We start from the raw sequence: 26,706 nt of genomic DNA, 5'->3' as shown, positions 1-26,706 counted from the left end.
ACACTAACACCATGTAATATTATATTGTCGATATTTATGATAATATTTTTAAATTATAATTTAATTTTAAAAATTATAAAAAATATATTTTACAAAAAGAGGGTTGACCCGGCAATCCCATAGCCCACGTACTTGTGGGCTGGGCCGACCATTTTCTTGCCCACACCAAAAATGGGCTTGCCCGACCTGACCCGTCAAATTTTAAAGCTTGTATGGGTTAGCCCAGATGGGATGAGTCAGCCCATATTGACAGCTCTACAATCAAGTGAAAGAACCCAGTGGATTTTTTATTTTTTTAAATAACCAATCATAATATGCTTATCAAATACAGATAAAATTATTTCTCAAAGAAATTGGTCAAATATAAATCATTTTTTCGTAAGAAAACCCTTTTTTGAAAAATATTATTTAAAATAAAATAATTGTTGAAAATTTGACCGTAATTTCATTTCCAATTATTTGAAGGAGCGGATAGGAAATTGATTGACAAGATGTTCTCTATTTAAAAAAAAAAAACAAAGTGCTTTTGAATTACATTTACCTGCCCTTGGTTTGTCATAATTACGAAGTGCGCACGAGTCACGATTAGATATATACAATACAAATCATGTTACTCTACAAGAGCGCACAATTATTTATAGACTCTCGACTTAAAAGAATTTTTTTTGAAATATGGCCTGGAAAAAAAAAGTTAACAACAAATTTGTGCTAAAGACAAAGTAAATGAAGCAACAAATATAGTACACATTGGATAATAAGAAATTATCTGATTACTAAATAATATTACAAAGATAAGCCCCCCCCCCCCCCCCCCTCCCCTCCAACATAAAATGTGATAATATTCGACTACTTACTAACATTCTATCCTAATTTTCGACCTTCATATTTTTCTATCTAGGGTCATATCCTCATTAAGCTAAAGTTGTATCATGTCTTGTGTAATCACTTCCCCCTAGTTCTTCTTCATCATATCTCTACCTCTCTAACTCATGTATGAAGGTCAACCGCTCACACATCTGTACTGACGCATCCATGACCCTCTTGATCTTCACATGACCGAACCATCTCATGCTCGCTTTCCTAGGCTATTCTCACCTTGTTTCGTATAACTTTATTCCTAATCAAATATCTCCTAGTATATTTACACATCAATCTGAGCATCCTCATCTCCGCTATATTCATCTTTTTAATGTGTGCATTCTTGACTGGATAAAATTGTCACATAAAACAATATCGGCCTAACAACCGCCCTATAGAACTTATCTTTAAGTCTTGACGATACATTCTTATCGCAAAGTACTCCGGATGTGAGCCTTTATTTCACTCATCCTGCTCCAATATGACGTGTGACATCATCATCAACTTTCAGTCTCCTTAGATTATGAACCCAAGATACTTAAAACTTCATCTCTTGGGTATGACTTGTGCATCAATCTTCACTTTCACCTCCGCACACCTCAATATGTGTTACACCACTGAAATACACTTCAGATACTCTATTTTGATCCTACTTTAATCTGAAATCTTTAGACTCTAAGGCATGTCGTCTCCATACTTTCAGATTATATGTTGTTAACTCTTCCACACGTCTCGTCAATAACAACATCATGATATACCCACCTTGAATTGAATATGTTGTGTCAATTACTAAGGCAAATAAGAACGAGCTAAGAATTGATCCCTAATGTAATTTTATCATGACCGAAAAGTATTTGGAGTCACCTAGCACTGTTCTAACCTAAAATACTACAATGAATGCATGATTTAAAGTTTAGTATAAAAAATTCTACAAAAATAAACAATCAATCAAATATCGAATTTAAAATTTATGAATTACTACAATAATTTTAAGTTATAATACCTTAATTAATTATATTTATACTCACAATCAAATATTTAAATAATTTTTAAATATACATTCAAAATTTGAACCAAAATTATTGAATCCACATAAATTCTTTATCAATACACCATATATCCAGCCCTGGAAATAGATAATTGAACTCAAGACCTACCATTTGTATTTTAGCACCTTTACCACTAAACTCTTGGAGATTTATAATTTTTAATAATAGACATTACCAACATATATTATGAGCAAAAATTAAAGTATTCACCGTCTTTTATTATTTTATTAAATTAGGCAGATGGGAACTCTGAATTAAACACAATTTAGCTTCCTACATACTTGGCAGGTACGTGGAACATAAAAGGAAAGGAAGATAGAAAAGGACAAAGTAGCCAAAAGACCAAAAAGTAATGAGGTTATGGTTATAATATTAAGGCATAATAATTAATAAGTATACTCTTTAATTTAACCTTATTTCATATTTATGTCCTTCAAAGTGTGATCTTTACTTCTGCCCAATTCTCCCCCCTCTCTTTAAAAAATAGAAAAAGGCTATTTTCATTTTTCAGCTTATTAATCCTATTACGGAGCGAAGATTCAAAACCTGAATTGTGAGTCACGGGCCAAGACTCCAACAGGACCTGGAGCGCAAACGAATCTTTCGAGGAGAAGTTTGATGGGTTGGAAGGACCCAGAAGAGGAAGTGGCTGCCCTCCTCCCGAACCAACACTTAAAACAACAAAACAAAAAAAAAAAAAAAAACTTTCAGTAAATAAACACCAAAGTGAGATAAAAAATTGGTGTGTAAACAACACCCAAATTTTGGTGTCACAAGTAGACACTTAAACTTGTATAAAGTTGAACAAGTAGACACATACGTCCTACGTGATATAATACACGTAGGATGCAAATTACCATGTAGGATGTCACGTAGGACACATATGTCTATTTATTCAACTTTATATAAGTTTATATATCTAGTTGTGCCCACATAAAGTTGGAGGTCATAAATGTGAGCTACGACCAAATTAAAAACATATTTATATATTATTTATAAAGCTTTTTGAAAATGAAAGGTGGAGCCCTAAAGTCAATCATGCACTCCATTAGGCCCCCAATAATTCCATTTTTTACAAAACATCCCCTTTTTCTTCATTGTCTTCTTTCACATATGCCCATCCATAGTCCAAAAACTAACAAACCCACCCATTGATTTGAAATAATAGCAAATAAAGTGTTGCTAGATTTGGTAATTGTATTTACCTTTCTAAAAAGTTCATGCACACGTTGCTATAAAAATACGTGTGAAACAGAACTTTATATTAAAAATATATATATATGGAAAGTACGACTTGGAATTAATTTATGAAGTCCTTTAGCACTTGTAATATTTAACTAAAGAAAAAGTTCAGAAAAAAGAAAAAAAAAAACAAGTTATCTACCATTGTTTGCTAAGATAGAAGACTGTGATAATTTTAATAAAAAAATATGAAACCCCTCAATAATACAATAATATTATGTCCATATAATTAGTTCAAAGGGGATAAAAAAAAAACCAATACGTTACAATCATGTAAGCAATTCTTACTAAACTATATTTAAATTTTAAGAAAAAATTCTAATTAAAGAAGGAAAATGCCAAGTACTTTCTTGTGTTGATAATCTATTACTATGACTTTATGAGTGATGATGATAAAATAGTTTAATTCCTAAACAATTTGAGCAATTACATGTCTATATAAGATCCCAAAACAAACACTATCTAAAATATACTAGCTCTACTAAAAAATTCACTATTTTTCCACAAAAAAAAATCACTAAAAATATTCAACGATTATTTCGGCCCACACAATATTTAATTAAAGTAATGTTTTTATATGAAAAAAATAGAAAGTTTTCACTATTTTAATGAAAAATTATTTCTATCGTGTATATTTCTGATATGTTGATAGAGAATTAACAAAAAAATCATATTCCATAACACAATTCATACTTGACAACATTTATTAAAAAAAATCTAAAGAGGGAAAATTCCAAGTACTTTCCTGTGTTGATAATCTAATACTATGACTCTATGAGTGATGATGCCAATATAGTTAAATTAATTCCTAAACAATTTGAGGTATTAGATGTCTATATCTATGGACCCAATTATTATAACAAACATTATGTAATTAAATACTAGTGTACAGAAACTGAAGTAGGACCCTTGTAGTTTGTTGCTAGGAGAAAAAATAGAAAGCAATTATTTGGAAGGTTGAGACTTTTTGGCACCTATACAAATATCAAACGTCGAATAAAAAAAAAAGTGAACTATGTACACACAATATCGCCATAATATATATTATATAATTATGTCTTTTAACTTGGCTTCAAATCACATTTATGTCCTTTAATTTTGGGTGTGCACAAGTAGACACTTAAACTTGTATAAAGTTGCACAAATAGACACACATGTTTTACATGGCATCCTACATGTCATTTTTTGTCCTACTTGGTGTCCTACGTGTATTGTGCCACATAGGACTCATGTGTCTACTTGTTCAATTTTATACAAGTTTAAGTGTCTATTTGTGCATATCCAAAGTTGGAGGGAATAAATGTGAAATGAGGCCAAGTTATAAAAGGCTTATTTATGTATTATGCCCACAATATATTACACAATACTTACTGAAATGGTTTGTTGATTAACACTATGATTGCATTAATTAACAATGTATATCTTAAAGTAGCTCCCATTAAAAGGATTATTACATTAAACAACATTATACAATTGTCTACCTAATTGCAGAATAATCCTAAGAAGAACCAAAGCTGTCTTTTTGGGCTTATTCTAATACAAAATGTTTATAATGTCTGGAAATAACAACACTACTAATGACACTTCTTATTATAGAAAGAATAAATAAATACTTGCAATCAATTAAGGTTGCTTGGTTATGGAATCTTCTTGGATTTCCTAAATGGAATCTCTAAGACACTGATAATTTATTTTTTATTTTTTGATATACTTAGAATAAAATAAGTGTTAAATATACGGGGCAGAATTCACTTTTCATCAGTAACAGATAAAATTCATAAAATAAAACAAAAAATGTTCAGCCACTATAATTAAAAATATTTATTACTATGAAATCCTATGTGGCCCCTGTTTCTTTAACTAATATTTCCCCGTTTCAATTTATTTATTTGATTTTAATTTGAAAATTTTACACAAATTTTATAGTGCTAAAAGCTAATTACCTTATATCTCTACTCGTTTTCAAATTACAAAAATCCTTTAAACTTGATAAAATTCGAATACGTCTCAAAACGTCTCGATACATCATGTCCTGATTTCAAATATATCCCTCAACGTTCCGATACATCACATCTGAAACATATCACTCAACATACCAATACACCACATAAGTCTCAATACATAGCATAAAGTTGTATATCCAAGAATAGGAGGGGGTGGGAATTTATGTAATTTTTTCAATTGGTAGGAAATTTTAGAGAATATGATAAATTAAGTTGTGTATTCAAATAATTTTTCCTTTTAATTTAGCACAAAATTCTTTCTAAAAATTAAATTTTGTGATTTGAAACTAAAGATGTACATAAATACACAACTTATAGATATCATTTTTTTTAAAAAGATGTTCCAAAATATTTGACCAACGGAAAAAGTGAAAATTGGAAATTGTTCCATTTTGGGGCTAAATAGACAAACTTAATAGAATCATATGAATGGAATTCAACAGTGTGCATTACACATGTATGTATGTATGTATAACAGTAATCTGATAAGGGAACACGAAATTGAACATCCAAAGTCATAAAACAAGCTCTTCATCTAGCAGCCCCATCCTATCTAATGGCTAATATCTCAAAATAACAATAAACCCGAAAAAGGCGGGGGATGGGGAATAAGAAAACAAAAACGGCTCCAAAAGACGGAGACATGATTTACACAGAAAACTAAACATCTATAATACTATGAACCTATAGGGTATGCCATTATCAAGCTTATAAGGTAAATGTATTTAAGGACCAACGGAAGTTACTTGATACAAGCAGTAACTGAAACAGCAACTTTGTTAAGCATAACTTGGATGGCATCCCCCGACTAGTTGGTGCTGCAGAATTTGAGGGTGTCTTTCCGGCAACAGCAGGGGCAACTCCTGAGCTATTAGGGGTATTCTGCTGTTCTGCTGGCAGTGAGTTTGGCGAGTTACCATCTGCTGGAGCCAATGGCAATCTATTATTATCAGTAAGGTCTTCACCTGACAAGCAGAAACTCTTATCAGACAGACATCCAAACACTCTTATTAGAAGAAACGCGGCCAGGGTAAATTATTTGTTGAGAAGGAGCATCTGTCAGCTTAAAAGGAAAGTTCCTGAGAAAAGCGAATGTAAAAGAGTATCTACAGAGTAGGCTAAGCCTCCCTTGCCTCTGCTACCCACAATATCTTCCCCTCTCACTTTTCGGACAAGTAATGAAGCAATATAAAGTAATAAACAACAGAGATAAGTGAAGGCTATGTTGCTCGGACTCTTTAAAAATGTAGCCGCACCCGTGTCGGATCCTCCGAATATGCACTACTTTTGGAGGATCCGACATGCACCCCGGGACATTTTTGAAGAGTTTGAGCAACATAGAGTGAAGGCAGAAAAGCAAGTTTTGTTAGAAGCATTGTTTGGGTATTTTTTCTTAGGAAAAATTAGCTTCAATTTAGGGTTAACTTGAAGGGGTCACAACTTTCTTCTTGATTGTTGTAAGAGGAATTAGAGCTAGTTCCTAGATTGCAATTGTTTTGTAATCTGAATTTAGCTACAGTCTAATGATTGTAGGGGCAAAGGACTAGAAGTAGTCTCTTAAGTTGCAAGTTTTTGTAATCTGAATTCTATAGAGGCTCATGGTTTTAGTGAAGTTTGGGTTAAAACCTGCATAGGTGTAGGTGGTGGCTTTTTCACCCTTGTGAGCTGGGTGTTCCATGTAAAAACGTGCGCTGTCACTGTTATGCTTACTGGATTCTGCAAACTACTCATAAGAAACAGATGACGTAACCTGGTTCATCACATAGGTATACCCCAATAGATCCCCCTTTTGTGTTTATTAGATCATGCAAATATATCATAATCTTTTGGTGAAACTGTGAATAGGGATGGCAATAGGGCGGTGCAGGGCGGGTTGAGCTTAACCCGCAAAATTTATAATCCCCCACCCTGCATAACAACTTTTTTAATTTTCAACCTGCCCCGCATAATTTTTTTAATATTTTATTTTTCTAATTAAATTTGATACTAAAAATAAAATTCATAAAAATAAATTCATTTTTTCATTAAGTTTTATTAATTATATATAATGACTTAAAATTTTATTTTTTAGAGGTCAATTGAAAACATGTAACAAATTGTATTGAACTATTTTCATTTACTATCTTAAATATTTTAGTATCTTTAAACAAATTATCTTAATAAATAATGTTTTATCACTCTTATAACATGTAAAAAGTTAAAATTAAGTTTGAACCCACATAAAACACCCATTAGTTTTTACAAAAACCCACTTCAACCCGCCCCGCACAACCTTAAACCCGCCTCGCCCCATTGTCATCCCTAACTGTGAAACAAGCTTGTGTATCACATTAACTCTTGTTGGGTGTAAAAACGCAATTCAACTTCTCAATACACAAGAAAAGGTTGTAAGAATTAAAAAAAAAAAAAAAAACTTTTAAGTTAATCACTCATGGCTACAAACAATAAAGAGAGAACAGCTAAATCCAGATCCGACCAAGAAATTATTAAATCAGAAATTGGTACTCACAGTCAGAGTGCGACCAGCCCAGTTTCAGGTTCTCTCTATCAAACACCATACGATATCCCGTCATGAAGTTCTCTGTAGAGGAAAATGATTATTAGCACATCCAAAATTTGAGAGAGGAAATTGCAGCACACATTTGCATTCAGAAACTTTTCACAGTATTACCCCCTACTTTAGCAGGTGGAGGTTTTTTACAGTTGTAAGTATAGAGAAACGAAACCATAAGTGGAAGAGGAGGCTTACGTCCAATCGTTCCAATTTCTATGCCTGAAGGCTCCACGGCTAAACAAAATCCAACAGCGCCCTACATCGATATTGAATATAATACAGTACTGGTGAATGAGTCGAAATGATCAGAAGTGAAGGACCAAAAGCTTGCATGATAAGATAACCAAGAGAAGGAAACATAGGATGCCTCACAGTTTATGTAATCAAAAGAACCAGAATGTTCATCTTTGAGATGCAAAAACAGGTGGTATATATTCAAGCACTTACTTGACTGCCATAGATCATAAATACAGGATCCTGGACTATAAAGCTGCTGTTCGCTGTGAACTTCAGAGTAAATGAAGGAATCTTCGGTAAAACTTCAGAACTGTCTAGGTTCAAATACTCATTCAGTACATATGATGAAGCAGGAAAAAGAAAGTAGATCTCTCTTTATCTTATATGCCATTACCTGGATTTGTAGCAATATTGCCAAGGATATCCTTCAAAGCTAGCTTTTGTAGCATTCACTTTTCTGTCAAACTGTAACAGGAAAAGGACATGTAAAATACTGCACTTTAAAGTACAACAAGGCAGCAAGTAGGTGTAAGCTTACCTCTTTAACAACTCTATCGTAAATTTGATCTGGGAGAAATGTAAATGATGACCCACTATCCACAATGGCTTTGAAGCTTGTCTGCTCAATACAGGAGCTCCCAAAACAACATGATTCCAAGCCAACAACATAAGTAACACTGGACCATGAACCACTCATAAAGTGAGCAAACAGAGAGTTTAACAACTCATACATGCAAGAGAACAGCAGAGGTAAACAGACAAATACAGCACTCAAACTAATCAATTCTCTAAAATTCACAAGTGTTTTTTTTTTATAAGGTAAGATGAAGTCTCTAAAATTCATAAGTTGACATACAATTGTCCTTCCGAAGGCAGAAAAGAAGTTGTCTGCTGGCCAGCAGGCCCTTGGTCTCCAAAGAAAATCCTTCCTGAATCATCTTCCTTAAAACAAAGAGAAAAGGAGTTTCGGACCAATCCAGCTTTGGCAAGACGACTGGGAACTGAGATCTCTCCAGGTCCCAAACCCATAAGGCCATCAGGTGCAACTCCATTTAGGTAACCACCAGTTTGCTTACTACCACATCTGACATGAAAAAGAATTAAGACCTGTTTAATATAGTCTTGGCATACAGAACCATGTGAAAATGGTCCCATGCATGAAAGTCTTATTTGAACTTGAGATACAAGCAGATGACACACACCCAAAAGTGACTGGAGCCCTGGCAGAGCTGTTGGCTGCCATACGGCTGCCAGATGCAAGGTGCAAGATATCTTCCACGAGCACTCCAGATGTGGATGTATCTTCTGATACATAATTCACAGTGTACGGACAGGGCTGCTTAGGGTTTTTGCAATTTGAACCCAGTTCACACAACTGATGGCTGCATGACAGGAACTTACTTGTGCTTGAACCAGATGGATTGTACTCATTTAGATCTTTATCCTGCATAATAGATGCCCCAAATACCAGGGAGCACCTGCCAATCAATCATCTGATATAAGTGCTAAACCTATAGGCAGTATTAGCAAAGACTCCGCATCTACATCGAGTACTAATATTTATATAAAGGAAATGAGAACGGTATTTTATTAGGAGAGACACCAACTCCAAGAAAACTATTCTCAGTTACCATGATGTGACAAGACAGCTCACAATGATATTGAATAAAATGTAGAAATTTCTGAAGTTCCCAACATAGTATATGAACTGTGTGTTGTTTTCAGATGACTAGAACCCAAATATATACAATGTAGAAAGATGAGATGACGTAAAAATCCATGAAGACATAAATAGTCACAGGTTTGTTTACCTAACGCTTATTCTGTTGGAACCTTCTTCCTTTTTAATTTCAGTTTTTAAATTAACTTGTTTCTCCGGTGCCTTAATGTATTATTGGGGTGTCCAATTAGGCCAATACTAACATAACCTGGCCAAATAAACTATTGATAGGTCAATCTAGACAGGTGGGGTCCTGACCAATTGTTTCACTCAAACTGATCCAACCTATCTTTGACCAAAACAGCATTGTGGGTTGGGTCATGGCCCATTGGTTCACTCACCCCACTTCAACCCCTTCAAGTTGCCCAAACCTCCCAGTTAATAATCTTAGTATAATCAGCACCCCAATGGTCTCTGTCTACTGTAGGCATAAATTATAACTAACATAAGGATCATATCCAATGGAATTGGCGATACTGAATGTATCTGAAATAGCCTTGGACCCTTCTGTTATTCTATACTCAAAAGTAAAACTTCAGTTTTTTCAAGGAAGTTAGTTTTAGATGTCTCAAACTCAAAGTGGTATCACACTACTTGTTTAGTGACATAAAACGGTCCGAGGAATCATGATCAGTTATCAACTAAAACTAAAAGAAGAAGATATTAAAAGACAAATGGTAGAAATAGAAACCAAATAAAGAATAGGACAAGAATTGAACAAGTTCACAATGTGTCGATTATAGACTGGGGTACTTAGAGCCTGTTTGGATCGACTTATTTTAGGTGTTTTTAAGCTAAAATAGCTTTTAAGCACTTTTGAAGTGTTTGGATAAGATTAAAGGTGCTTATAATCACTTACTTTTAAGACAAAATCCATAAGTTAGAAATCCCAACTTATGGCTTTTGGCTTATAAGACGAGCAATAAGCCAATCCAAACGGCCCTTAACCAGTAAAGGTCTAGTTTTAGTTACCCCAACTCCACTATAAAGTTAGAAATCATATATCATCATATATCATATATCATATATTTATATATTTATATAAAAGAGAACCATACGCCCACCTACGTGGCGCCACCACAAACCAGGATTCCCTTTTAATTTATTTATTTCTAAAACTAGTCTTCCCCTTTTATGAAAAGTTATGACTTTTATGAAAAGTTGTGACTTCTACGAAAAGCTGCGACTTTTATAAAAATTTGCGACTTTTATGAAGAGTTGTGACTTTTACGAAAAGTTGTGACTTTTATGAAAAGTTGTGACTTTTATGAAAGGTTGTGACTTTTATGAAAGGTTGAAACTTTTCCAAAAAGTTGTGACATTTTCGATAAGGCACAATAAACATTTGTTCACACTACCCTTTGTTGTCTATAAATAGAGGGATTCCTCTCATTTTAAAACAACGAAAATTTTGAACTTCTTCTTCTTCAACACAAATAAATATTTGTGTACTTTGCTCCTGTTGAGTGGCTCACTGCACCATTGTTTTTGTATCAATACATTGGTGAGAGGATCTAATCCTTTAAACCTCGAGTACTAGAGGGAATAATCTCCTTAAAGGGCCATTGTGCATTCAGTGGGCTCGATTTTTTCCTTTCTGTTTCATTCTATTGTTACAGATCCTCCTGATATGTTTTTTTTACAGTCATTAATTTATACTTATGTTATTAATTATTGTTTTTGGGTACATGTTTTAAACTTTGTTGTTTATGTTTCTGCAAAGTTATTGTTATAAGTATTTGTTAGTACAGATTAAATAACATACATTAACTGAGTATTCACGCAAGTTTTATCTACTGAAATTGTTGAAGGTACAGTAAAAAAATTCCTTAAAGATCTATACTACCATCTCTTGAAGACAAAATTCAAATTTGGTATGCCATTGTAAGAATATAAAGACCTTAAAAACTTTTTGGCACCTTGATGTGCAAAGTGAACCAGGAAAAGAAGACAAGAATTAATAAACTTTGACATGGGTTCAAGGATGTGCCGAATGACCTACAGAGGAATATGACTAGACTAGAGCCTCTTTTAATCCCAAAGACATAGACAACTACATAATAAATTAATTGCAGTGTGGACAGATTCTCAAGTTTACTGCAAGTTGTAAATACTTTTCTTGAAGTAACAGATGTGTTTCTCAACACTACGATTGGAATAGAACTGTAGTTTCAAATTGAACTTCATCACTCTGGTATGTTGATTTTTAAAAAACACTCAAACAAACTGAACACAGTTTTGTGTAATATTTTTCCCTTTCAAGTAAATATAATAGGTTGAATTGTTGTCCAATACGATACATTCTCCCTTTAATTTTTCATTTTAATAATTACTTATTATACATTTTTTTTTGAGAAGGTTACTTATTATACATTTAAATTGGGAACTTTAAAATGATAGATGTAAAGCAAAATGTAGGGTTGAACTTTCTACACGTTAGAATTAGAATATTTGTTCACTTTTTTCACCCTTTTAAAATTTATTTATCCTTTCACCAACGATTACTTATTTATTAGAAAATTTAATATCTCCGATTGATGTTCATTTGATTCCCCAAAAATATCAAATAGTAACATTTCCTGGAAGCAAAAGGATAAATTATAAAATCAAATTAAAAATGATTGATTGAAGGATAAATTATAAGATGGTATACTTATCATCTTCCTTTACATTATTAATGTTTGTTACTACGTAATCTTGTATGTAAGATAATATAGTGTATAGGTTTTAAGTATTATTTTATAAATTCCGTGATATTAAATTCCCACGCGAGGCGAGGGTGATTTTACTAGTTTTGAATAAACAAGAAACATTCTGAATGCAGTTCGTGACCTTGTCTACCTGATAATTGAAGTGTTACAAGTTCTAGTGACTCTTCTAAGCATAAACATAATTGACATCAAGGCTTCTTCTTGCCTTTCCATTTAATTGACATTAAGACTTTTTTTTATGAAGTAAGTGAGATGCAATTGACATTAAGACTTGAAAAAAAATAAATTAACTGCTCGTTAGAAGTATGTAGTTAATATAATTCCTAAAGCATTAAAAAAATCAGAAGTCAACAACGCACCTTGTGAATGTGATCTCTCTCAACTGAAGGTTAAGAATTGGCTTATATATGTTCCGATGAAAATATTTTAACCTTCCAAATGATTCACCTCTGATAAAATTTAAATGAGCGAATAGAAAGATACGGTGTTTGGCTCCAAAGTCTGGTCACAACTCACTACTAACTACCATATCTATCCTTCTATAGCAGCCTAAGTGTTAACTATAAAGATAACCTTTTTTTAGAAGAAAACTATAGAGGTAAAGATAAAGATAGTGTGCTGTATTTATTTGATAAATAATTTTACAGCGTGATGTGGATGTCAAACTGCTCAACTGAAACCAACAAAGGCAGATATCATCTACGAGCCTAACCTATTTGCAGTCACTACCAGCAAGAAGCTAGGAACAAACATTTAGAATAGTCATATAACATTCTTGATTAATATTGCATACCAGGCTACTATAATAACTGGCTGAGAGAGGAGCGCATTGTACACATTAACATGGAACCCACAGTAAGTCACTTCCAGCATCCAGTGCAACGAGAAAAGAAGCATTCGGCGTTCTATAGCAGCCTAATGTTAACTATAAAGATAACCTTTTTTTAGAAGAAAACTATAGAGGTAATAAAGATAAAGATAGTGTGCTGTATTTATTTGATAAATAATTTTACAGCGTGATTTGGGTGTCAAACTGCTCAACTGAAACCAACAAAGGCAGATATCATCTACGAGCCTAACCTATTTGTAGTCACTACCAGCAAGAAGCTAGCAACAAACATTTAGAATAGTCATATAACATTCTTGATTAATATTGCATACCAGGCTGCTATAATAACTGGCTGAAAGAGGAGCGCATTGTACACATTCACACGGAACCCACAGCAAGTCACTTCCAGCATCCAGTGCAATGAGAAAAGAAACATTTGGCGTTCCTATATCAACCCACATGTAATGTAACCTGAGCAAAAGTGCATAATATTGGATTAGTATCATCCTATAACCTGGAATGCCAACTCTTACAATATAAAACACGAAAAAGAAAAAAAAATCAAGCCCCAATTCCGAACTTGCATCAAACCTTACAGATCAAGAAATGTAATCCACATACAACATTAACCTTCATTTCATAAACCCCTAACCATGTTTTTATATTTAATTCAAGCTGAAACCGCTAATTTCAGAAAGGTTGTCAGTAACACTTTACATTTCACCCAGGTTTTCAGTAACATTTTATAGTTCATCCCCCAAGGAGAAAAATAATACAGTAATCAAATCCCAACATCCTTCTGTTCAATGGTACATGCATCAGTGCTCCATATCACTCCACTCTGATTATTCCACTATGTTCCATTTTTAGCATATGCTAATCTAGTGTATCCAATAGATAGATTACAAGGCAAACTTGATTTCGGAGTAGCTTGTAGTTATACAACAGATGTGGGATAATTTACAACATACCATTGTCTTAGCACTTAGCAAAAACCATTGACTTTTCATAAATGCTTTCAGAACTCAATTTTTTGTTTCTATTTAACAACAAACTATAAATAGCTCAGACAGGCAAAAGCCAAAAATCAATGAAGTCCTAATTGAACTTACATCCACTTGAAACTAAAAAATATCCCAAAGCTTCCAAACAAGAAAAATGTCACATCATCATCCCAAAAAATAGATACTTTGACAAAAACACCAAATTTAGACCATACAATTAGAAGATAAATTTGTCCCTATTATTTAATGACCCATTCACTTTTTCATTAATGCTTCCAAAACCCATATTTTAAAATTCCCAATTAGTAACATATTATAAATAAACATGTTGGATATATAAACAAGAAATCCTTAACTATACACACACTGATTAAAAGTCACTCCTAACAACAATCACAACTCTTTTCTCAGAAAGATGGATTCACTAACCCCTCAAACAGTATTTCCTTAAGCTGTTTTCATTTCCGTTATTTTTTTCTCTTTACTATTTTGGACTGTTTTTTCTTGTGCCAACGTTCGAAAACAGTGTCTCTACCTCTAAGATAGTGGTAATATCTTTGTACATCAAACTTTGCTCAAAAAGAATACTTATTTAGAAGGATAAACAAAGGAGAAAGAGGGTAACGAACCATCCAAAGTCATTTCCCAACGGCATCGTTTTGCTACCCTGAGAAGGAAAAAGTAGCTGAAACTGAGGACCAAGCTTCATTTTTTGCCGCTGCAAATCACTGTTCATCAACTTCCCATAATACTCGAAGCTCCTATGTTGCGGCCACACAACACCCACTTCCCCATTCCTTGAAACCCTAACTTTCCTTACTTCATCAGAGAATCTATGAACTAATTTTGACGAATACATATCGGATACCCCACATTCAACCAGTATAGATAAACCCAACACCATCGTTACAAGACCCACTTTCCAAATCTCCATTTGAATTACAATAACTCCACAAAACACACACCCACTTACTCAAGATCTAGTTTAACAAAGTGTTACTCATCATAAGATACTGCAAATAGGTCTCTCTATTAACAGAGTGAAGGGATATTGTAAGATGGGATAAAATTAATGGCTATGGGGTAGGTGGGTGATTGTGTGTATATATATACTCTATATGTATAGGTGTATGTGTGATATAAAAGAAGAATTTTGGGGGAAGTGAAGAGAGAAAAGTAGAAAGGGTGAGGAGTAAGAAAGAAGACGAAGATGGAGATCACGCGTGTCACTAAGCATTGTGGTGGGAATCTATATAATGCACATACACACTTCCTCTTTTTTTTTCATCCAATTTCGAAATCCGTATTGAAATTCCAATTTCATTGTGGGCCTATTTAGGAATGATGTTTAAATTCGAAATCTCTAATTAAATATGTAAAGCAATTTCATTATTATTTTATATAATAAAGTCACTCGAAGAGTCGAAAGATAAAGTGTAAGCAGAATCATTACTTTAGATGTAATTATTATCTTGTGAAGATACTCATAAGATTCTCGATCTAAATATAGTAAATCCAAGTAAAAAAAAGTGCAAAAATATACTATAACAAGAACAATAGATAATTAAAATATACTATAACAAGCAATAGATGATGATAAATATCACAATTCAAAATTGTAATAATAAAGCTAGTACAGCGATAACATTCTATCTTAATATGCCTCTTACATACCCTTTCTAATTACCTCTACATTTATGTGTATCTACTATATCCAACCTCTCACACCTTCTAAATTGATGGCATCTGCCGATCTCCTTTTCACATGTTTAAATAGTGTCAACCTAATTTTTCTCATTTTGTCCAGCACAAAAATCGTTTATTTCTTAACCGATCTATCACTCCCCGTTTTAAATTATCTATCATACAATTTAAAATTTAAAACAAAATAAAATAGTTTAAAAACTCTTCCAATTAAATATTTTTTAAAAGAGCATAAAAAAAGAGTTAAGAAGATATTTGAGATGGAGAAAGTAATTTATTTATTTATTATTTAGTTGGAAGGGAGAGAGTAGTTATTAGTAGTACTAATATGTGTTGCCAACGGTCTCTCATGTTTTATCTATTTAAGAGATTCAAATATTTTGACATAACTGTTTAACTGATTTTACGACTAACTCCTTTTTATAATCAAATTTCCAAATTCAATGATAAAGTACACAATAACTTAAATATGATTTTGTAAAAAAAGAGAAGTATATATTGAAAATATTTCTCCATTTCATTTTTAAACTATTGATAGTCTTAAAAATATCATTTTTATTTGACAAACAAAACTTAAATATACCCCAAAGTGCAACATGACATAGTAAATGATCTCAAACTTTTGCAAGATCTGGAGTATATCTAAGTTCAGTTAGTCAAGTAAATGGATAATTTCAAAATTGTCAATAGTTTGAAAATAAAACTCCCAGTTCATTTTACTTGTCACTATTTGGTTTGACACACTCATTAAGAAAACAATTATCGATATAGGCATTTTATCAAACTATCACTATTAACTGATGTTTAATATTAGGTCTTGGAAAATAATTTGAAGAATAAGTAATTGATGCTACAAGTAAAATATGAAAAAAAATTATCTTTTTTTGAAATGTCAAAAATGACAAGCAAAAATGAAAATTTATTTTAAAAATAAGTGACAAATAAAAATAAACAGAGAAAATAATAATTTACACAAAATTTAAGAGTATTTTCAATATTTCTTTCTTCGCAAAACATTGATGAATAATTACAAATATATACAAGTAAAAAATAACAGTGACAACTGAGACATCGAGCACCAAAAATAATTGGCATTGTTTTGCACATCTAAACTACTTTCACTTATTTCCAAAACGGTAAACTTTGAATGGTATTTTTTATTTCTTACTACTAATTAAGCCCCCGTTAATCTGATATTCTTCTTTAAGAAAATAATTAAAATGTATTTTGTTAAATTAATATTACTGATTTAAAATTTTAAGTATGACTATTATATTACTGTTATATGTAATTATTTAATACTAGTAAAGATAGCATAAAAAATTTAATAATAAAACTTTCTTTATTTTTCAAAATAAATAAATAAAATAAAAATATTTATATTTTAGTATAGAAATCAAAAGAAATGGATAGAAAGGACTATATTTGAAGCTATAAATATATGTTTAAATATATGGAGTACATAAGTATTGTTAAAAAAAAATAAAAAATCATGGAGTATTATATTGGATTATTATTTTAAATATGATATTCGTTTAGTTCGTTACATAAAAATTTATTATATTGTATTGCTAATTCTATTGTTATGTAATAATAATAAACCCTCATCATAAACTATTAATGGTGATATCGAATTGTTACCTTATTTTTTAAAGGGAAAAGGGTCTGAAAAATATTTTAACTTTGGCCGAAATTGTTGTTACGATACCAAACTTTATGGAGGACCTTTTACCCCCTGCACTATCTAATAGTGTATTTTAAAGGTATATATGTGTCCACGTGGACATATTACTATTTATAATGATGCAATATTTATGATGCCCACGTTGACACATATATACCTTTAAAATACACTATTAAATAATGCAGTGGTAAAAGGTCATTTCTAAAGTTTGATATTGTTACAGCAATTTCGATCAAAGTTCGAATATATTTCAGACATTTTTTCCTTTTTAAAATTTTATTTTGTCCTTAACAGTATTTAGTATGATCTCCACTCCTTTAACTTGTTTTTATCTTCTTCTTTTTTTATTGTATTTCAAATTTATCGAAAGTAATATTTCTATCTTCACAAGAATTGGAGTAAGACTGAATACCCCAGACTCTTTTTCTTTTTTGATGACCATAGTATCCAGATCAGTTTTCGCACACCTCGACTAATTCCACGAGATATCTAACACTTTCTACCCACCAACAACATTATATATATATATATATATCATGTATAAGCATGAAATTTATGTGTCATAATTGATGTGTTTGCAGTTTGTAGTCTTCAGGAACAATTACTACTAAGAGTAAAATGAGAAAAACAAATTAATTTTGTTTTGAACTTTTAAAATGACAAATATAATGAGACAAATATTTTAAATAATAAAGAACGATAAGTATTTTAAAACGAAGGAAATAGTTTTGAACATTTTTTTGCCATCTCACTGTCGTTTTTATTTCTTTCCATATGTTTCTTTACTGGTATAAATGGATATTGCAGTGATGGTTTTGTCATCAAATCTTCCAACTAATTACTCTTAGTAGTAATTACTAAAGAAATAACAAAGTTTGGGAGGTTATAATTAGTAGTATACTTAAGTTTTGGATTGAGTTATATGTAGCTCAATATTCTAATGAAGATAATACGATTTTATTTTGATCTTCATTGTGCCAAACCTTATTTTACTAAGCAAGTTACATATTTAACTAGTCGATTAAAAAAAATTCTATTCGCTAGTCAACAACAACATATGCAGTATAGTTTCATTAAGTAAGGTTTGAGAAGCGTAAAGTGTACACACACTACACAAATCTATCTCAATCTTGAAGATTGATAGGTTGTTTCCGATAACAAATCTATTAATATATTTTATTTATATTATATATTAATATACAAAAAAAAATATATTTTTGACTATTATTTTGATTGACGACTATTACGTCAATTTTTCTAGAGTTGAAAATTGAATTGTAGTTCCCTCATTTTTTTATTATGGCAATTTTGATAATTTTGATTATTATTTTTCCTTTTTGAAGATGTAATCGCATAATAAAGTCTCACGGTTATAATTTGAGTTAGAATAGGATAATAATTATGGTTTGAACCATATTCAGAGATCTCGGATTCAAATATTGGGTATGGAGAAAATCTTGTTGGGAGCGCTACCTTCGAATGAGCCCTGTAGTACGTGATTTGAATTTAATCGAGACTCTAATATAGACTCCGAACATCGAATGGAAAAAAAAAGAAGATAATAAACATAATCAACAAGTTTCCCATATATAACTGTACTCTTACAAAAGAAAGTTACATGGTGATAGCTTACCTAAATATACCAATCAAAAGAGAATTAAGTTACAATCAACAAGCTGAAAAGAGAAGTTGTTTTCATTGTTATTTGAAGAATTAACTTGATACTTTACTTTAAGCAAAATCATGTGCTCCCACTTAATTAAAATGATAATTAGTCTTAAAAAGCTTGAGAGATTTGACATTATATTCTTTGATAGACTCTATTTAATTAGTCTTTAATATTGACTAGAGGTTAATGTTAACATCACCAAAGAAGAATATTACTGGTTAGGAGATTAATTTGAGGATGAGGTTTGACACATAAAATGATTAATGAGTAGATAATTTCCCATATACCACAGAAAGTTACTCCAATTGTACCACTTTAAATGGCCTAGCTCCGTTTTTTTGTTAAAAAAGAAGAAGAATTAAGAAAAAACTTGCGTAGGAGGCTTGCTCCAGTGATTGAGCATCTCCATCATTAAACGATAGGTTGAGAGTTCGAATTATGCTGGAAGGTAAGAGATCATTATAGCCTTGATCATGAGCCATTAAATTATCAGTTTATCACTATAAGTAAGAACCATAATCTCAACAGTGTTGATTAATATTGACATAATAGAAGTAAGTGTTTCGATCAAGTAATTTAAGTCCAAAAAAAATCATTATTATTTTACATTAATGCGTGGTTTAGAGAAGGGTCACATTTAAGAGGATACAATTCACAGAAATAATTTTACCGGTGTTCTAAGTCTCCCCCTTCGTCTAATTTCACTTTCTATAGAATAAACTAATTTTAAGAGTAATATTTGATCTTGATTAGTCAAATTATTAAATAGATAATAGGTACTTATTAAAATAGTATACAATAACTCTGCTAAAATGATTTTAAGTCCTTGTTCGAAAAGATTACACACATTAACTATTCTGACAGCCAAATTCCATAATTTTGACAATTTAGGATTTGGATTAACAATAAAGTTGTTTCGTTATAACTTATATGTCATGGATTCGAGTCGTGAAAGTAGTCATGCTTGTATTAGGATAGACTGTCTACATCACATCCAAGAGAGTGTGGCCCTTAGCATATCTTGCATAAATGCAGAATATTTTGTGCACCAAACTGCCCACGATAACAAAAGTCAACTATGAACAATTATAGATATAACACCTTTTCTATTATATTGTTTCTATTCTCTTGATTAAAGCAAGAAGAAAGGATAAAGCTTCGAAATAATGCAATATACCTACTCATAGTAATTTGTACAAGTTATTTATTGAAACTATCATAAACCAAGGAGCTTATATTAAAAGATATGTTGTAAACTAATAGGTCTTTCACTTCTCATTTGGACTAATAATGGCAAGGAACACATCAAACTTTGCTTAAGTGACAAGTAGAATGAATGATAGAGAAAAGTGAAAGCAAAAAATTAAAAGGAATGAATCAACAAAAACAATAATTGAAGTCTCTTTCACTTTGTATTTCTTAAAAGGACAAAAGTTTCAAGATTTTAAGGCCTTTGGTAGCTCAAGTGTCCTAAGTCACTTCTGTTGGTTTTGTAGCTGGAGGATGTGACACCAACCTTTTTTTTTCAATAATTATGATAGATTTTCCATGTGGCTACTTAAAACCTCTAAGAAAATTGCTATTATTTTTTGGGTCCCCCCTACCCCCCCCCCCACACACACAAAAAGGGGGGGGGGGGAGGGGGAGAATATCTTTGTTCATATCATATGGTTAGGGTTTTGGTATACAACTCCATTTGAACAAGTTCGGATCAGTTATATGAATTTTCACGATCTGTTACTTTATTTAAGTCTATCCCAATTCAATATTCAGTAGTTGGATCCCCCTAAAAAAAAAGGAAAACTAAGAGAATATCTTTGTTCATATCATGTGGTTAGGGTTTTGGTATACAACTCTGTTTGAACAAATTTGGATCGGTTATATGGATTTTTACTATATGTCACCTTTATTAAAATCTGTCTCAGTTCAATATTCAGCGTTATAAGTTCTCTACATTTTCTATTGGCGTAGATGCTCATCAAATATATTGGTCTAAAGCGAAAGTACTAACAATACAAATCTTTTTTGTTCTATTGTATGAAGAAAAAATATCACATAGGCCAAAAGGCTAGTAATATTTTATGTGAGTGATGGAACACCATAGGACCATACATTGTTTATGATATATCAGCAACTTGCCTAAGATCAAGTGTACTGAATTGCCAATTTGGGAATTTTTGTGTTGTTTGCTATGTGAGATGATTTGCTTGTTCGTTTTGTCACTTTTTTTTTAGTTCCCAGCCGATGTCTGGTATCTACATTAGAGTCTGACTAAATCTAGATTCGCACCGGAAAGTCTCACATTGGGGTAAAACGCTCCCTAACAAAGACGACTCAGTATCCAAGGATGCTCAAACCCGAGACCTCTGATTGAAGATGAAAGAATACTTGTCACTCCACCACAAACCTGATCGTTTTCTCACTTTGTTTTGCTTTCTTGTTAATAATGTTGCCATGTTTGAAATCAAAGGGTATCATGATGTCACTGGAATAAAAGTGAACCATGTTAGAGGGACTCACTTTTGTCTCCTTTTTCACAAGGTCCATGCCAATGTGAATTTTATTTCTATGGATTTGACCCTAAAAATATTTCAATTAAGACTTTCTGGGGGTCTATTTTTTGGGAAAATAACATTAGTAGCCACAAATTTTAATAGCTGAACTTAATAGCATTTGACTCGAATACACTTTAAGCACAAAATATTAATCCCTCTGTCTCAATTTATATGACTTACTTTTCTTTTTAGTCGGTCCCAAATAATTTAACTTTAAAATGTCCATTTTACCCTTAATGAACACTACTAAAAAAAACTGATAAAAAAGACCTAAGAAAAGAGACCTCAAAAATAGGTCGCTAAAAGAGACCTCATGAGGTCATTATTTGCATCTATAATTTTTATTTATTTATTTTTTAAATAAGAGACCTCATGAGGTCGATTATATATATAAAAAAATTAGTATAGATCACTTATTTTAAAAGTTATTTTTGTTGCTACTTTGCCTAAAATATGTCATCTCACGAGGTCTCTATTTGTGAAAAAAAAATAAAAAAAATTGGAGACTTCCTAAGGTCTCCTTTTTTTTAGTCAAATTTGGTCAATAATATTTTAAAATAAGAGACTTCATGAGGTCTCTTATTTTAAAATATTATTGACCAAATTTGACTAAAAAAAGGAAAAAAATTAAAATAAGAGGCATTATTTATTTTTTAACTTGGCGCATCTCTTTCCCACAATTTTATATCACCTAGAAAGCCCTAACTTGTCTCTATCTCCCACGATTTTGTAGCTTCAGGGACGATATTGCCTCTCCGTTGAGGCTACCGCCGGCCACTCACTCACTCAGTTTGAAGCCCTAGTTCCGTCGTCGATTCGTGAGAACTCCATTTATCGATTTTGAACAGATAATTTTGGAGCTTTTCAGTTTTTAATTTGAAAAGTTTGAACAAATGCAGATTTTTTTTCCTTTTTTTCTTGATTGATTGCTTTCTAGTTTGTTTTGGCGTGAAGAAGAATGAAAAAAAGAAGGTAACATGTTTTTCCTCTTCTTCAACGACAAAAAATACAGTGAATCATTTATGTTTTCCAATAATAGCAAATACATTTCGGACTGTAGCTTATCAAAATAGTTCTATGTACTGTAATAATACCACCAATTGGTGAGAGTATTATACATGGGAACTATAGCTTATGTTTTCGTTTATGAAAAAAGAAACTTTTAAAAGAGTTCTATGTACTGTAATAATACCACCAATAAGTGAGAATATTATACATGAGAACTGTAGCTTATGTTTTAGGTAGAATGATATAATTTGATTTCTAGGTTTGTAAATTACTACTTAATTTAATGTTTAACAAAGGCAAATTTTGTGATATTTGTGTAGATGGACCGTAGTTGGATGTATAATATGACTAATTTTGGTCAAATGGGGCTAAGACCTGAATTTGTAGAAGGTGTCACTGGTTTTGTGGAGTATGCAAAGATACTAGAACCTTTTCAACGTAATGGTATGATTATGTGTCCTTGTAATAAATGTCAATGTTTGAATTATGAAAAAACAAATATTGTTGAGCTTCATCTCTATCGAAATGGGTTTAAAAAAGAATACACAGTGTGGACTAGTCATGGAGAAATTGATAATAGTTTTGATGTATTTCAACATTATGTTCCTGGTGAAAGTAGTAGCGCAGTGAATTCTAATGCAGAAAATTATAGAATGCATGACATGGTTCAGGATGCGTTTGGGGTGCATTCTGATTTTGAATCTGGTAATCAAGGTGAAGAAGCTCATAATGTTGAATGTAAAATTTTCTTTGAACAATTGGAAGCTGCTAGTCGGCCTTTATATGAGGGGTGTCCACACTCGCAATTGTCTATTGTTGTTAGATTATTAAGTATCAAATCAGATTGGAATGTTCCTCAAGGGGCAATGGACTCTATGATTGACCTTATGCATGATTTAGTTGACCCAAATCTAGAGATACCTGACAATTTCTATAAGGCAAAGAGGTTGGTATCAAAGTTAGGATTGTCATCGATAAGAATTCATTGTTGTGAAAATGGTTGCATGCTATACTATAAGGATGATATTGATCTAGAATCGTGTAAGTTTTGTGGAAAATGTCGTTATAAGTTGACTCCTAGCGGGAAGAAAGTTCATGTTAAGGCGATGCATTACTTACCTCTTATACCAAGGTTAAAGAGGTTGTATGCATCTAATAGCTCTGCTCCTCATATGAGATGGCACCATGAAAATAGAAGACCACCTGGTGTTATGTGCCATCCTTCTGATGGAGAGGCCTGGAAGCATTTTGATAGAACATATCCACAATTTGCAGCCAAACCACGAAACATTAGATTGGGTTTGTGTTCAGATGGATTCACACCACATTTTGTTTCTGATACACCATATTCTTGTTGGCCTATATTTGTAACACCATATAATCTTCCACCTGAGATGTGTATGACCAGTCCATATATATTTCTCAATTGTGTCATTCCTGGACCACGAAATCCAAAAGTCTTGATTGATGTATACTTGCAACCTTTGATTGATGAGTTGAAACAATTGTGGGTTCAAGGGGTTGAAACATTTGATGTGTCTCTTAAGCAAAATTTTAATTTGCGGGCTGCCTTAATGTGGACTATTAATGATTTTCCTGCGTATGGAATGTTGTCAGGGTGGATGACAGCGGGAAAGTTAGCTTGTCCTTACTGTATGGAAAATACTAAATCATTAATTTTGAAACATGATTGTAAAAATTGTTGGTTTGATTGTCATCGACAGTTCTTGCCAATGGATCATGAGTTTAGGAGTATGAAAAATGCATTCAGAAAGTATATTGTTGAACAAAGTTGTCCACCTCCAATCTTGACTGGAGAACAAGTTTGGGAAAGGGCTCAACACTTTCCAAAGGTCACAGAAGAACAACCATACAAATTTGATGGGTATGGTGTTGCACATAATTGGACAAAACAAAGCATATTCTGGGAGTTACCATATTGAAAGGATAATCTTCTTCGACATAATCTTGATGTCATGCATATCGAAAAAAATTACTTTGATAATTTATTTAACACAGTAATGGATGTCAATGGCAAGACAAAAGATAATGTTAAAGCTAGAATGGACTTACCAGAATACTGTAGGTGAAAAGAGTTATGGTTGCAAGAGAAACAGAACAACAAGTTTTTCAAGCCTAAGGCTAGTTATTCATTTACATTGGATCAAAAGCATAAAATATGTGAATGGGTCGAGCAGCTTAAGATGCCTGATGGACATGCAAGATGCCAAGCAATCTCAAGAGACAAATTTTTTTGGAGTTCAAGGTATATTTAAATTTATTTCTTTAACACTATTTAAATACTTGTCTTCAATAATACTTATTAATTAAAAATTTATGATTTCATTGCAGAAAAAATGTGCTTGGCGTCCGGAACATGAGATCAAAATTTGTGCAAACTTTCATAAGAAAGTTGTGCGTGTTCTCGCTAGTTTGTTGACGAAAACTCGTAAAAATAATAAGAATCCTAGGTGGATTCTATCGAAGGATTGGGAAAAATTACTTGTGCATTGGGCGAATGATCCAAGATTTAAGCAGATGAGTGAGATCAGTAAGAAGGCTAGATCATCTACTAAGGGTGGTTCTCTACACACAAGTGGGGCTCAAAGTCAAGGAAGTGTGAGGAGGAAATTGGTATGTATCATTTTTCTTTAAGTTTTTATATATTTTAGGTATTACTATTTAATTACTCTTGATTATAACTTTATTAGTTTTATATGTAGGACAAGGAACTAGGAAGACTGGTAACTCAGGCTAAGGCATTCAAGGCAACACACATAAGAAAGAAGAAAAATCTCGAAGATCCAAATATGTGGGTTGAGCCGGGAGCTGAAATGACCTATGTAAGCCTCTAATTTAAAATAATAGTTACTTATTTTCTAAATTTATATTCTAATATTAATACCATTCAATTTAGAATCGATACCTTCAAGCTTTGGAGGATTTACGACAAACTCAGCCAGAAGAAAATCGAGGTATGCCACTTACTCAAGAACAAGCCGAGAGAGTGTGGTTAGACTTGATTGGTGGACCGAGTAGATATGGATATGCCTATGGCATGCCGCAACAAACCTTCGTGAATATCATTCTGAGTTTGAAGGCCTAAGTAGTTCCTATGATGATGAATTGATGAAGAAAAATTTGGCTATGGAGCAAAAGATAGCTGAGTTATCTAGCCAAGTCGAAGACTCGCGGGCTAGGGAAAGGCGAAGGGACTTAGAGTATGCGGGTCTTAAGGCTCAATTCGATGCATTACTTGCTTCAGGAGGGATTCCCCCTTGTTCCAATGATGTCACTTTCCCTCATCGACCCTCTCAGTCTCAACCTACTCGATATACAGTGTATGGTCAACAAAGAAATATGACAGATGAGTCTAGTAGTGATGAAGAAGATGAGGATCATGTGGCAAACACACTACCGCATTAGTGAAGTTTAGAGTTGTAATAGATAATCTAAGTTCTTTACTTTATGACTTTTTTATGGGACTATTTGTTTTGTGAATGCATGATAACATTGAAATCCTATTATATAACTTATGGATTTTATGGTTTTTCGTTCAATTTCGAATTACGTTGAAAGTGAGTTGCATATTGAGTTGATAAGAGAATATTTAGTAAATGTTGTATCAATTGATTGTTGGAAGTTGTTTGAGCTTGATTTAGCTAATTAGAGAGGTATTGAATTAATATGACAGGTGATGAGCAGCTGCAAAAACAGTTACAAGCTGCCATTTTCGAGGAAAAGACACCTCATGAGGTCTCTTTTTTGCCTTTCATTTTCCAGAAATTTCATAAAAGAGACCTCATGAGGTCTTTTTTCTGCATTTTAATTTTAGAAAAATGCAGTAAAGAGACTTCACAAGGTCTCTTTTTGGCAATT

The 26,706-nt window shown here is 32.4% G+C and overlaps 3 protein-coding genes across 4 annotated transcripts; 2 read left to right on the top strand and 1 right to left on the bottom strand.

Moving 5' to 3' along the window:
- Positions 1-5,517: 5,517 nt before the first annotated feature.
- On the bottom strand, positions 5,518-15,412 carry LOC125829472 (aspartic proteinase-like protein 1). 2 transcript variants are annotated; one of them, XM_049508684.1, is made up of 10 exons: positions 14,837-15,412; positions 13,536-13,674; positions 9,146-9,387; positions 8,800-9,027; positions 8,482-8,620; positions 8,338-8,408; positions 8,154-8,253; positions 7,902-7,962; positions 7,662-7,733; positions 5,518-6,117 (listed from the first exon to the last, which is right to left on the bottom strand). In XM_049508684.1, the coding sequence occupies exons 1-10, from the start codon at positions 15,139-15,141 to the stop codon at positions 5,861-5,863; spliced, it is 1,614 nt and encodes a 537-aa protein (XP_049364641.1). In that variant the 5' UTR covers positions 15,142-15,412; the 3' UTR covers positions 5,518-5,860. The 2 variants fall into 2 exon arrangements, with proteins under 2 accessions (XP_049364641.1, XP_049364642.1); XM_049508685.1 differs by having other exon boundaries at positions 5,675-6,117; positions 9,146-9,421; positions 14,837-15,106.
- Positions 15,413-23,189: 7,777 nt separating this feature from the next.
- Positions 23,190-24,770, top strand: LOC125829581 (uncharacterized). The gene has a single exon (XM_049508791.1). It carries the CDS (start codon positions 23,190-23,192, stop codon positions 24,768-24,770), a length of 1,581 nt encoding a protein of 526 aa, XP_049364748.1.
- A 281-nt stretch (positions 24,771-25,051) lies between these two features.
- Positions 25,052-26,263, top strand: LOC125829580 (uncharacterized). The gene is made up of 5 exons (XM_049508790.1): positions 25,052-25,093; positions 25,180-25,461; positions 25,551-25,670; positions 25,745-25,802; positions 25,928-26,263. Exons 1-5 carry the CDS (start codon positions 25,052-25,054, stop codon positions 26,251-26,253), a joined length of 828 nt encoding a protein of 275 aa, XP_049364747.1. The 3' UTR covers positions 26,254-26,263.
- Positions 26,264-26,706: the final 443 nt, after the last annotated feature.

Source organism: Solanum verrucosum, unplaced genomic scaffold, assembly GCF_900185275.1.
Source record: "Solanum verrucosum unplaced genomic scaffold, falcon-dt-bn FXZP01000031.1, whole genome shotgun sequence".
Lineage (NCBI taxonomy): Eukaryota > Viridiplantae > Streptophyta > Magnoliopsida > Solanales > Solanaceae > Solanum > Solanum verrucosum.
This window is presented reverse-complemented; position numbering and strand designations above follow the sequence as displayed.